The sequence below is a fragment of the Cavia porcellus genome, unplaced genomic scaffold, assembly GCF_034190915.1.
Source record: "Cavia porcellus strain 051 isolate PalLab524CR breed Dunkin Hartley unplaced genomic scaffold, mCavPor4.1 scaffold_31, whole genome shotgun sequence".
NCBI classification, from domain to species: domain Eukaryota; kingdom Metazoa; phylum Chordata; class Mammalia; order Rodentia; family Caviidae; genus Cavia; species Cavia porcellus.
Genome location: NW_026947514.1, coordinates 21,887,416 through 21,901,141, shown reverse-complemented (window position 1 = coordinate 21,901,141; position 13,726 = coordinate 21,887,416). Strand labels below are relative to the sequence as shown.

General features: G+C 36.5%; 1 protein-coding gene across 7 annotated transcripts in view; it reads right to left on the bottom strand.

The window, feature by feature from the left end:
* Cep128 (centrosomal protein 128) overlaps window positions 1-13,726 on the bottom strand; it is a 422,276-nt gene that overhangs the window by 285,527 nt on the left and 123,023 nt on the right. For all 7 annotated transcript variants that reach the window (XM_063241248.1, XM_063241247.1, XM_063241250.1 and 4 more), the window contains one exon: window positions 3,740-4,390. In XM_063241248.1, coding sequence (XP_063097318.1) covers window positions 3,740-4,390 — 651 coding nt within the window. The remainder of the gene's footprint in view (window positions 1-3,739; window positions 4,391-13,726) is intronic.

The window sequence follows — 13,726 nt, the reverse complement described above, 5'->3', positions numbered from 1 at the left end:
GAGACAGGAAGACACAAAAATATACCACTTGTAGAGCTGATTGCCTAAAATTCTATTGTACATAATTCAATATACTAAATCTATAAGGATCTTTGTTATCAATTCTCTTTTTACATAATACAAATGGGTAAAAGTGTAGAATTACATTATTCCTATTATCTAATAAACCTTTTCTGCTCTTAACCTCCTTTGTTCTTTAGAATTCATTCTTCGATTTCAGGGACATGAACTTGACACATCTGATATCCAGCAGGTTGAGCTACACTTCTCCTATATCAACACATTCATATTTGGTCAAACAAGTTGTACTTTCAATATTCTGTCTCCCTCTCAATATATCTGAATGTGAGACTGATATTCTGATCCTATTCTAAGTGAACAAATTATGACTAACTCCTAGTATCTCTGCAGGATGGTCACACAACCTAAATAATGGCAACAAGGCATCTGAACTTCTGAGAAGGAAAGGAGATTCTAGTTTCAACAACAATCAAGAGAACTATCAGCTCCTCGAGAACAATTTCTTTTGCCAAATCCAGCATGTTAACAAATCATCACATGCTAATCACCACGCAAAATCCTGCCTTTCTCTAAGATTCACACTATTCCTCACCGGTGCCTCTGTTTCCTTGCTGGTAACAGCTGACTGACCAGTCCCTCTCTTCAGGAGGATTCTGGTATTGGGCCCAATTATTCTCCTCCTAATAATACCATAAATGCCCAAATGTCCACGCAACAAAACAATCTCAAAGTTTATTGAACCTGTTCTATTCTAACTACGTTTAGCCTCATTCCACAAAGGCAACCCACTGCATGCCACACCTACTACCCTATCTCCAAAAATGTGCACCACAATCTAAGAATTTCTGGCCTAATAACTACCTGGAAGCCACGTATTCTTATTACTCACCTCTCTCATTCCACTGAAACCTATGTTCCTCACGTTCACCTACATGGCAACACTTCACAAGCTCCCAGATCCGCTCCAGGTTATATCTATCTTCACAGCAGTTTTCTCCTCACCACCCAAAAGCCACTAGTGTTGTCCTACTCTTGTCAAAGGGAAGAGAGACCATCAGTCTCATCAATTCCCTTTGACCACCTCTATCAATGTACCAAATCTTACTGGTTTCATCCAAAATCCTCAAAGGAAGAAATGCCTGGCCCCGGCTCTACACTCTATTTTTTCATTGAACATTTTCACATATTTCTTATGGACACTTTTAATCAGTCTCTGCCAAAAGCAGTAAATTTATTTTAACTTCTTTTAGATTTTAACACTCTTAAGATTATGTGCCACACATAACACTCTCAATTGTATCATTCTAAAAATGTCCTACCTGGGTCTCCAAAATACCATTTATACGATTCTCCTCTTACCCCTCATATGTTATTTTATTCTCCTTTTCTAGAAGTTCTCTATTAATTTTTTCTTTAAACACTGGAATTCTAGAAATGCCTCCTTTCCTTTCTCCATGTACAATCTCCCAAATCCTATTATTTCAACTACCACCTGCAAGTTACTGACTCCCAAATGTTTCATTCTGATTTTAATTACTTCTTCAACTCCTAAACCCTTACGTATTAAACTACTGAACCGAGATTTTCATGGCTCACCTTAAGATCCCTCCTACCTAATGCAATATGCTAAAAAACTAGAATTGTCACTGTTCTGTTGAAATCTGCTGTTCTGTCTGTTTGTCTATGTTGTCTAGGTTGGCAAAAAGTGTCATTATTTACCAAGTGACCAATGCTATTACCTAGTCGTTCTTGATTCTAAACTCTTTCCAGGAGATCAAAGTAATAAAGAATGCAGGCAGCCAACTATCTGGGTTCAAATCCACTCTTCAGCTGTAAAACTCTCCACAAGTTATTTTACAACTTTGTATGTCTCAGTTACCTCAAGTTCCACAATCTAAAGGTGATATGAATATTCAGTGAATAACACAGTGTTATGATTGATACATTATGTCAACTTCAGAAGTTTAAAAGTCTAACGAATAAGAGGCCAGAGATTTACCTCAGTGGCATAAGTGCCTGCCTGGCAAACGCTAGGTTGTGAGTTCAAACCCCAGTACCAAAAAACAAAGTCTAATGAAGAGACTCAGCAGGGAGCCAGGATCCTTTGTAAATATGCTCATCTTGTATAAAAGGCAGGCAAGGAAATTTTGTGAGTGCTACATCTGTAGGGGAAGGAGTGGCCTGCATATAATATACAAGGGAGGAAAAGAGGCGTGTTCTTCCCTTTTTCTCTGGCTGCTTTTATGGGTTGCTGCCTTGCAGTGTTGCTCCTTTGCCGTATCAGCCCTGCCTTGGAGCCAGCTGACTATGGACTGAAACCTCCACAAACAGTGAGCTAAATAAACCTTTCCTTCCGTCATTTTTGTTGAGCATTTTGTCCCAGTGAGAGAAAAGTAATGAAGATGCACAAGTAAAATTTTAGTAGGGAATAACATAAAATGTTGAAAAAATATTTGATAGTATTATTGTCACAACCAAGCAAATAACATGAGAGACAGACAGAGACAGAGATCTCAGTTCTTCGTAACCCTACTCTTACTTTTGTTTCTGTCCTCATAAACACTGAAGAACTAATACACCAAATTTAAACAACAGTAAAATGTATATTTTTCACAATCTACCCTCTCTGCGTGGTTGTCCTACAGTTTAATGTCATGTCATAGTTTCACAGGAAGAAGGTTGCATATTTTTTCTTAGTAACATACAACAATGATGCACCTTTAAACTGACTGCATTTTAGAGTCAGTGAAATCTAGTGAGGGTCACAAACCCTCCATTCTGACCTGCCTATCTGAGTAATTACCCTAAATTCACTATTGGCAAAAGAACCTAGAAACCAGCTATAGCATTCTAAAAATGCCAGATTCTTCAACATAATTCCATTTTGCATTATATTTTTTGAATTTCAAAGACTTTTGAACAAACTATAGTTAACTTTTAAAGATGTATCCATTCTTTCATCTACTTAACAGATATTTACAAGGTTCCAAAAACTATGTAAGACTGGAGACTTAGCTGTAAAAATCAGACTTAATTCCAATGTTCCCATATTTATGGAGTTTTCATTCTAATAAAGGGAGATCAAAAAAATAAATAGTATGGAATCAGCACTATATGATAATAAATGCAATGGATAAAAACAGAGAAGGATAGACTTATCATGCAAAAAATGATTGCCCTGGTTGATGTAACACTAGAATCATTAGACATGAGAAACATCTCCTTAAATGTGAAGTATCACTTAGAAATTCACCCATGTAACTCTGAATTGGAATAGAAGGGGTAAACCTCAAAAGCCTCGGGTTTACACAGCCCATAAGCTGATCCACTTTAGTTACCATACTAATCAGGACTGTGGTTATAGCCTCTATGGCCTTGACAAGTCTTTGCCTTTTATATTTTAGGAGGTCATAAAATGCTGAATGAGGGCACGTTTCAGGTCCAGGACTTACTGCCACCTCTACCTTTCCTGAACTCCCAAAACAGCTAAATGTTCCTTTTAAAGGGCTTCAGTGCTGTAAAATAGGCCCTCCCAGGTGGCTGCTATAACTCATTTCGACCTGGCCGAACAGGCATGAATAAACCTCTTTATTGTTGGTTTTATCTCCCCTTCAGTGCTTGGGAATACAAAATGATCTCTAAAAGTTTACGCTTTATTAACTTCATGAGCCACCAGAAAAATTCCTTCAGTATCATCAAGATAATTCAGCACAGGTACCTGCAGCGTCCTAATATGATGCTCTGCTTCACTCTTTTCTTTCTTAAAGTGCTTCATCAGCTCCTGAATATTTTGTTCATGTTTCATTTTCACACTGTGCAGTGAAGATGTGAGATCTTCCAGCTCCCTCTGGTGAACATCTCGCTCCAGCTTCAGCTGTGTGATGACAGTAGCTGTTTCTTCATCCTTCGATTTTGCCTGGGCTGTGAGGTCAGAAAGGTCCTTAAGCACCATTTTCTTGGCTTTCTCTTCTTCGGCCAATTTATTAGCAAGATCTGCTCGAATGGCACTTAAGTCCTTGATGGACTCTTGCATCTCAAGAAGTTTAGCTTTGTCCTGAAGATGGCTCTTCCTTAATTCTGCAATTTCTTCTTCCAGGTGAGCTTTCTCAAATTTCATCTGGCTTTGAACCATATTCTGCTTTTTTAATTCACTCTCTAGTCTTTGAATGGTATCCACAGAATTCTTGACTTCCTGTTCAAGCTCCGCTTGATGAGACTGAATATCACTTAGTTTCCTCTCCTTAGAGTCAATCTCTTCCTCTTGAAGGGCACGCCTGGTTAAGACATCATTCAATTCTTTTCTAAGATTCTCTATCTGTTGCAATGCTATATAAAGCTGATTTTTCAAATCATCCTTTTCTTTTAGAAGCTAAAGGGTAAGGAACATAAAGCAAAAAAATGTTACTGTGAAACTCAACATAGATTCTTCCACAAAACAAAATATAGTTTAATACATAAGGAAAAGAAAAAATTCATGAAACATTTTTTCTATTTTTTTGAAGAAAAGTGGAAAATACATAATTACACTGGAATAGTATAATATTGAAACATATATTTTGTATTTTAACACCAAAATGTAACAATCTAGCACTATAAATAATCATTTAAATGTAAGATAAATTGAAAAAAGAGATAGGTAAAGAACTACTATAATTTACTAGAGGTTGGTTTAATAAAGTATTACTAAGGAAGCTGAGGCAGGAGGATCACACATTCAAGATCAGCCTACGTAACTTAGCAAGACCCTTTTGTAAAAAATTTTAAAAAGCTGGGGATGTAGTTCAGTGATAAGAGTGCTTGTTTATTTATTAGTCGCTTTCCCATAGTGGAGACATAACTAAAACCCACAACTTAAAGGAGAAAACGTACAATTTAGCTCATGGCTTCAGAAAATTCAACGCCTAGTCACAAGGCTCCAAGCGAGAAACATCATGGCAATGATGTACATTCCAATGCACATTTTTAAAAAGCAGAAATCTTGAAACAGAGATAATAAATAATATAGACAGATAAAATCTAAGAAAGGATATGATGTAATAAGCTAATACTAATAAAATAAAACAACACTGACTAGAAGCATTTCCATTTACTACCAGGAGTTCTGAAGATCAACAAAGGTATAAATAAGATAAAGACTAAATAGGATGGGAAAGCGCTCAAGAGAAAAGTAATGGGCTACCCATTCATCACTCCTGCCAAGTGTGTTAAAGGTTGGGGATGACACTGAGGAGGAAAGACCAACAAATAACCATCACGGTCTCTGTCCAATCACTGCAAATGAAAAAGTAGGCAGCAATGGAGCCAAGATTATTTCCTGTATAACATGGCACAGAACAATCACTATACTTGCTTATTGACACTCACACGTCTTTTTCTCTTAAGTTTTATTTTTAATTGACAAATATTGTACATATTTGTGAAGTGCAATGTAAGGTTATAATTCACGTTTCTACTATGTCCTGAATAAAGAAAAAAATTTACCTCAGAATCAGAAATAATGAATGAAAATGTAAATATATACAAGGCAATTCAATTGTATATTTCAGTATGAAACAATGATAAAATGTAATGAGTCAGTCCAGAAATGAGGAGTTTCCTTAAATCCTTCTGGATTTTAATGAGAAGAAACAAAGAACACAAAGTTAACATAAAAATAAAAGTAGGTAATTAAACAGCTGAGCTTTCACCGGAAGAAAAAAAAATGAATTTGACTCCCAGTCCAACCAAGTATAGTTCTATGGACTAAAAAAGAATGTCATTTGTACCCATAGAAATAATAGTTACTACATGTTATGACACTGAATGAAGTTTATTTCCAGAGGCCAACACATAGTCTTAGATTCTCAGCCTTCAGAACTACGAGCTGAATAAACTTCTACTGTTTATATATTACCCCAGGTGTGGCACTTTATTATAGCAACAGAAAAGGAACAGAAACAAAAGCAACCAAAAAATCGGTACCAAAAAGTTAGGCTACTGCTGTAACAAACACTTGAAAATGCGGCAATGGCTTTGAAACTGACAACGCGTAAAAGATGAAAAATTCAGAGGAGCAAGCTAGGAAAAAAAAATCACTTCCAATGAAATGCAACGGCATAATGTTCTGATGAAGGCTGATTACATTCTATCAAATAAAATGTCTTTTATTACAAAATATACTATGTTTTCCTGGAACTGGGTTAAACAGCAAATGTATTTATTTTTCTCAGAAAATTTTATAGGGAATGTGTGGAATATTTTAGCTGAAGTAGTCACAATAGGAAGATACGGATAGTAAAAGCCATGGTGATGAGGTGCAAGACAGAAATAAAAAAGAAGATATTAGAAGAGAAAGTAAAGGCCATCCTTGTTAAACAGTTGCAAAGAATCTGGGTACACTGTATCCATACCCTGATGGAAGAAAGAAATTAAAATTAATAAACTAGGATATCTGGTAGAGGAAATGAGTACATAAGCACAAAGCATACATTGTGCAGCCACAGAAGCATGACCACACTTAAGATCTCAGAACTCAAGAGCTACCAGAGTGCAGTCCAGCCTGGACAACTGCTGCCTAGCTGAGCCCAGCAAAGCCACAGCAGAAGGACTGTGAGATGCTTCTGGGGCTCCCATGACCGAGGATGTTCAGGTGGCAACACATGGGTGGAAAAAGTTTGTTCTCCACCTTTACAACTTCCCGTTGTTTTCCTTGTTGGGTTTGGATTTACCTGGATTCAGTTACCTCTCTTTCTTATTTCTCCCTTCTGCAATTGAAATGTCTATATGGGCCCACTGCTGTATTTCAGAAGTAAATAACTGGTTTCAATGTCACACACCTACAGCTGGTGGGAATGTGTCTCGGGATGAACTGTGACTTAAGTCTCACCCACAACTGAGTTAGATGAGGCCCCAGGTTTTGAAATTTTTAGTTGATGTCAGAACAAATTATGCCTTTAGGGTGATTAGGATAAGATAAATCTATTTCATATGTGAGAAGCACATAAGTTTTAGTAGGTCAGGGAGCTGGTTTGTATATCCTTTCTAAAATTCACGGAGAAATACATTGTTATTGTAAGGGGCGGTGTCTTCAAGAAGTTACTAGATCATTCCAAGCTCTGCCTTATGAACGGATTAATGCTGCTACCAAAAGTCAGTTATCTTTATTCCAGGTTTTTTATAAAAGTGAGTTCAGTCAGACTCTTTCTCTGTAGCATGCATTTCACCATGTTATAGTGCAACACAAAGGTACTTGCCAGATGTCAGTACCATTTTCTTAGACTAAGTCGAATATGTCTCCATTGTTTATAAATTACCCATTCTGTGATATTCTCATACAGCAGTAGAAAAGATACTAAAACAAGCCTCATGTGATTGGATTATGCTTATTCACGTAATTGGTTTATCTGGTTGAACACAGAGTAAACATAATATAATTCTGGAAGTAGTATGTTCATGGCTTTCAGAAACTAGAGTGAGGTGTCTTTTGGGAAGAGTTCTTTCTATGTACTCCATTAGAGGAGTGAGACATGGTGGGAGAAGCCTGAGAGTGAGAGGAGGTGGCTTACATATAGTGATCAGTGTTTGGAGCAGGTAACAGAGTCTCCTTATTACAGACAGTGACTTAGGTAGAAATATTATGGGCAGTCAGATATAAAGGCTAGGAGAGAGTCAATACAAAACATCAAAACACATTACAACTGTTGCCACACACATTATCTGATGGAGGCCAGGCCTCAAGATAAAGGCAGAATAACCAGCCCAACAAGCCTTCCCAAAGGACAAGATTAAATGGTAACACCTGGTCCAATAAAGTCTAGATAGACATCAGTCACCTTGGTGGGTGACCAAGATCTCCGACCCATCCTTTTCTGAAAAGTTCTTTGTTCTTTCCATGTACACTTGCTATGTGACTCGCTTCCCCACTGAATAAATATTAACTAAGCCACTATACTTATAATCTTACTGGTTGACCAAACTTTTAATCCTCACGTACCCACGTCATGATTTTGCTCTATAAATTTACTTTGAGAAATGAACTCCATGGCAACCCACTCGGGTCCCCTCCTGGGGACCTATCAGGAGCTATATCTTCCTCAATTTAATTTTCTACTCTTAGCTTTTGTTGTTCCTTAGAAATCATGCTTCGATTTTGGGGAACACGAACTCGGCATATCGGACATCAAGCACATTAAGAGTTATAATACTTCACCTGTGTCATTTGGAGGTCCTATACGCCCTGGCAATGCATTAAGAGGGTTCCAAGTAGCCCTCAAGATTAAAATCACATTTTCATTACATTCTATCAAATAAAATGTCTTTGATTACAAGATATATTATGTTTTCCTGGAACTGGTTTAAACAGCAAATGTATTTATTTTTCTCAGATATCAGGAAGGACAGAATAGAGTGGTTTAAGAAGAAGCTGGTGTGGTGGTACATGCTTGTAATCCTAGCACTCAGAAGGCTGAGGCAGAAGGATCACCATGAATTTGAGTCCAGCCTGGGCTACACAGCAAGTTCAGGGCCAGCCTGAACTACATTGCAAGACACTGTCTCAAATAAATGAATGAATGAGAAGAATCCTTTGAAACTCAATCTCTACTCTACTCTAAAATTCTCCAGGTTTTACTGCCTTCACAGAGTTCCTAGCATCACATCACTTCGGACAAAAGTGACAGCCTCAGGAGGATAATTAATAAACTCTGAAGTTACTCTGGGAAAACAGACACCAAAACCTAAAAAACTCTAATTCTTCTGATTAGTTGCTAAATTAACAGCCACAGCCCATGATATTGCTATGTCTGTCTGTCTGCCTCTGTCTCTGTCTCTGTCTGTCTCTCTGTGTGTGTGTGTGTGTGTGTGTGTGTGTGTGTGTGTGTGTGTGTCTGCCTGTCTCTCTGTCCTACCCCCCCCCAAAATGTCTTGGACACTTCCAGAGTCTCACAGGTGAACAGTCTTTATCTTAAGAGAATTCAGACTAATACACTTGAGCCAGATGTGGTGGTGCAGTAATTGTATCTACTTGTAATTCTATCTACTCAGGAGACTGAGGGAAGAGGATCACAAGTTCCAAGCAAGCCTGGACAACCTAGCAAAACTGCGTCTCAAATTTAAAAAAGAAAAGAAAAAGTAAAAGCTGAGGATATAGCTTGATGCTTACTCTGTTCAATCCCCAGCACCATATATACACAACAAAAATGAAAACTAAAACGAACTTGCATCTCCTTCATCTAGATAGCAGTGCTTAAGTATTTGAAAGGGATGAAAAAACGGATAATTTTATATCTTTTTTTCTTCTTGCTAAGTTTCCTGCTTCCCTCTTAGATTAACTTCAGCTTAGATGGATAATTTGGCTTTTCCAGCCCCAAAATGTTCTTTATCAGACAAGTCCAAACATTTGGCTTGTCTGGACTATGTTAAGAGGAATTATCTTGGACCACGTATAAAATATAGAATATACTTAATATATGTTCTTCCTCTTATATTTTAACTTACAGGTTTATTTTATGAAAGCATACAAGCCCAGCTTAATAATTAAATAATAAACTATACGCTTAACAACAAGTCCTTATCTTCATAGGGATATATGTATAAGTAGGCTGAAATCCTATCATTAATGGCTACACTTTACTCTCCAGGTCTCACAAGTGCACATAACATCTGACAGACACACGATTCAGTTCAACTATGTGTAGCAGGTGAGGGAAGCATAGTTAACCCTGCACTGCATCCTCCCCTAAAACCACTCCACTATTGCTATTATTACTGATAATGTGTCTCCATCACTCGAGTCACACACTAATGTTAAATAGTACAGTCTTGTGGGTTCATATTACTAGCTGTCCAGGGCCACACGCAGTCCATGAGCTACAGGTTGAACACAGCTGCTTTTTATGATCAAACTCAGACTCACTCAATTTGAATTGTAGATTACACACACACACACACACACACACACACACACACACACACACAACAGCAATAATTTGATGGCTGCTTTTAAACAGACCAGTTTCAATTTAAATTTATGTTCCTCTTGTAACATCTTTCTAAAAGCTAAAACATCTATGTACCAGTATCCTAAATTTTCCTACCAGTCACTTAATACCATACACTGATCCACAGTCTCAGTGTCTCAAAACATGACTTCCAAAGCTTAACCAACTGCTCTCAAGGGTGTAGCCAAATTTAACAACTGTCTTTAAAACATGAAGATTCTTCCTCCTACCTCAAATCTCCACAGTCAATCCTAAAACTCAGGTTCTCTTTATGTATAGCTCCTCAATTCTACAATTTGTATTTTTTAAAATTCAAACGTGGCTTGAATTTCTTCTGCTGAGACTATAAGAAAACCCCAATTCAAACTGGTTTAAAATACTGTCCCTGACACAGACGAAGTATCAGAAGCTAGCTCCAGCTTGCTCCAGGTTGCTCAGCAATAATTTGTCTTGTGAACCTTTCTTCTCAGAATGATAGCAAGGCAGCTCCAGCCATTTCAGGCCTAACAGACACAACCACGTGCAAGGAAGTGAGTAAGTTCCTACCACAAGCTCCTAAAGAGACTTCACACCTCGTTCCTCACTAATGAGGTCTGGATGGTGTGCCCAGTGGCTGGCTGATATTAACTGCTTAATGGGATGTGTGGGGTGGGGAGGAAGGCAATCATGAAGAAGGCAGCTATAAACACTACAGAAGCCACTAAAAGTTATGCAAGTTTCACTACTCAGGAGAAGGAGTGGGAAATGGAAAGTGGGTTGACTCAGGTTGGAGATCAGTACTTCCTGTGTGAGACAAAAGGAAAAAAGTGAAGGTGGTAGCGAGTTCAGGTTTTCAGTGTAGTACAATCTGACTGGGGAAAAAATGAATGCAGGAAATGGTTGATAAACCAGAGGAATGTGGAAAAATCCAAATGGAGTGATAATGCTGAAAAAAAAAAGGAAAAGGGAATAAAAAGTCTCTGAAAGATTAGAGACAGATTTGGGAACTGAAGGTTTGAACAAAGAACAATTAAAAATGAAGAAAAACCTTAACCACAGAAGTAGTTGCTAAAGTGGAGTGATTTGTAGGTCACTGTTAAAAAGGAAATTGGTAAAGAATAAAGATACACAGCCAATGATTTACTGGCTGGACCTTTGAAATTAAGGATGATGGCAAGAATTACATGTCATGGAACAGGTGTCAAAATCCTTGAAAAATTTGGAGATATGAGAGAGGTTAAAAAAATTAGTAATGAGGAACAAGAATGGAAAAAGAATACTATAGCCAGGGAAACTTTCAGAGAAAGGGGTCAAATGGGAAGATTACAGACCAGTGATGGCAAGCCTTTCAGCGTTTCAATGATACAAAAAGGCTGCTTTGGCACACAGGCCATAGGTTTACCACTACTGTTACAGACACTTAGCCTTGACAATGGTCCTGTAAAAACAGAAGAATGACACTGGCTAAAAACACGGCATTTATAGGAACAAGAGACAACTCCTCAAAGGCTTGACCACAAAATATGAACTGCTGGTTTTATTTTACTAAACGGCAAATGGGAATGTTTTAATGTTGCATTCCTGCATGTACAAAAATGCAGAAAATACCAGTTTTGTGGACTTCTTTGAATTGTGCATGATAGGAAAGCATACACGTTTTTTAAAAGTGGTGCACTTAGACTTGATACTTTTTCTTTAAACTATTTTAAAAAATCAGGTTTCATAGCACAGCATATATTACATATAACTATTTCTTTCTCAGTAGGAGGGAAATACACAGAAGGAAAAGATGGCAATTTAAGATTCTTAAAGTCAAACACTATTAAGCACAAAACTCATATATAGGCAAGTCAGTAATTCTGGCAATTCAGTAGGAAAAAAAGAACAGAAAAGAAAACCTAAGAAAATATTATCTATTTAAAAAAATAAGATAAATAACTATACTGCTAATCTGTTAGTTCATCAATTAGAACAGTTTGGGCTTTCAGTGTATGACTGATCATTTTTCATGCCTATATTTTATAACCTGAACAACTACTCTGATGATAACAATATGCAATATATTAACCAGTGTTATTTTCCCGTTATTTGGTTTTGAAATTCTGTATTACCATTTTAAAGTTAAAAAAAAAATAGGAAAGAACTGAGAAAGATTTATACTAAAATCAGAGTGGAAGTTCAGATTTTTATCCTTTATCATTTTCAAACTACACATAAAAACCAGTAATTTCATACAACACTTTAAAAGAATAATATCATAACTGATAACAAGATTACTTGTATCTATTCACTTTTAGTCTCTCATTATGTGTTCATATAAACACCCCATGATTCCCTGATGAAAATGTATACATTATTGTCTTTTAAGGAAAAAATAAAGCCTGATTTGTTTGTTTCCTGCAATGATAGCTATTTATTTGACACCACATATTCTTCTGTAATGAAGTAGTTTCATAACACCCTACCAACACTCCAGAAATAAACTATATACATTAAGAACAGGAAAAAAAAAATTGGTTCAAAACTTTAAGAGAATAAGAGCATTTGTCTTTTGTATATATTATATAATTTTTTATTAACATGGCAAATCTTAAAACAGAAATAAATTATGTTAGAAATGGAAATGGATATAGGCACAGAACTATTTTTGCAAATACAAAGACTATCTCATTTGACTAGATAAAACAGGTCAGCAAGGCTATTCTATTACTAAATAATTTATTGTTTTAATAAGACATTCTATTTATGAACCAGTATTTTTATTTCAACACTGTATATATTTCCACTTATACTCTGGATTCATTTTTAAACTAGCCAAAAACATAAAGGGAATAGGCTATATTATTTTTTACTTAAAGTGAATGTTTTAATTTTATTAAAAATCAAATATCCCCAACATGTAAGATATTTTTAAAAAATTATTTAGTAGGCATTTCCACATCACAGATTTACCAGATACTTCCATCTGCAGTGAAACAAACTTCCCTTTCTTCCTTGATTAACCACTGCTCTAACTGCGCCGACATGCTGCATTAATTTTTAAGGCTTTTAAAGGAGAAATTACAATGCCTGCTGTGATAATTGTGATACTATCCTAACTGTGGCAATCACTTTAAAACTACTTCTTTGCTTATCATTAGCAATGCTAAATGATAAAAATAATTATATCAGGAGTATTCTGGGAAATGACTGTTTAACAATTTTTAATATTCTGAAAACTATCAGTGATGTGCTGCATGATCTGTGATATTGTCTGATGACATGGACCCCTCTAATTTCCTCTAATTAAGTAAAACGTCCAGAGAATTCTCAATCATTGTCACCAACCACTCTTCCTGCTAGTTACTTCCCTGACGGGAAAGTTATAGATAAGGTCGACAAGAGAATAACCAAGATAGAACTATTTTCTAGGATCAAAGATTCAAGTCTGAAAGCTTTAAAGCCACTTCACTAGAGGGCAGCCTCCCATTCTTTACGTGTCAGATGTGTTAAATGAAGAGCACTCCACAGCTGAGTACTTCCTTCATGTTCTGTATGTCTGAAACACTCATTTGTAAAAGATAAAGCATCTTCTCAGAGACACCTCATCTGAAAAAGCGTCAGCTGCCCTTAAGTGCTTCAGCTTTCTAAATGTACCATCAATATATTTTTACATTTGTAAAGTATAAATATAATGCCTCACATTTTGTTTTCTTTTGAAGGCTTACTTATCCAAATTATTCTTCTTCTAGAACTTAAGAGTTCTTGAC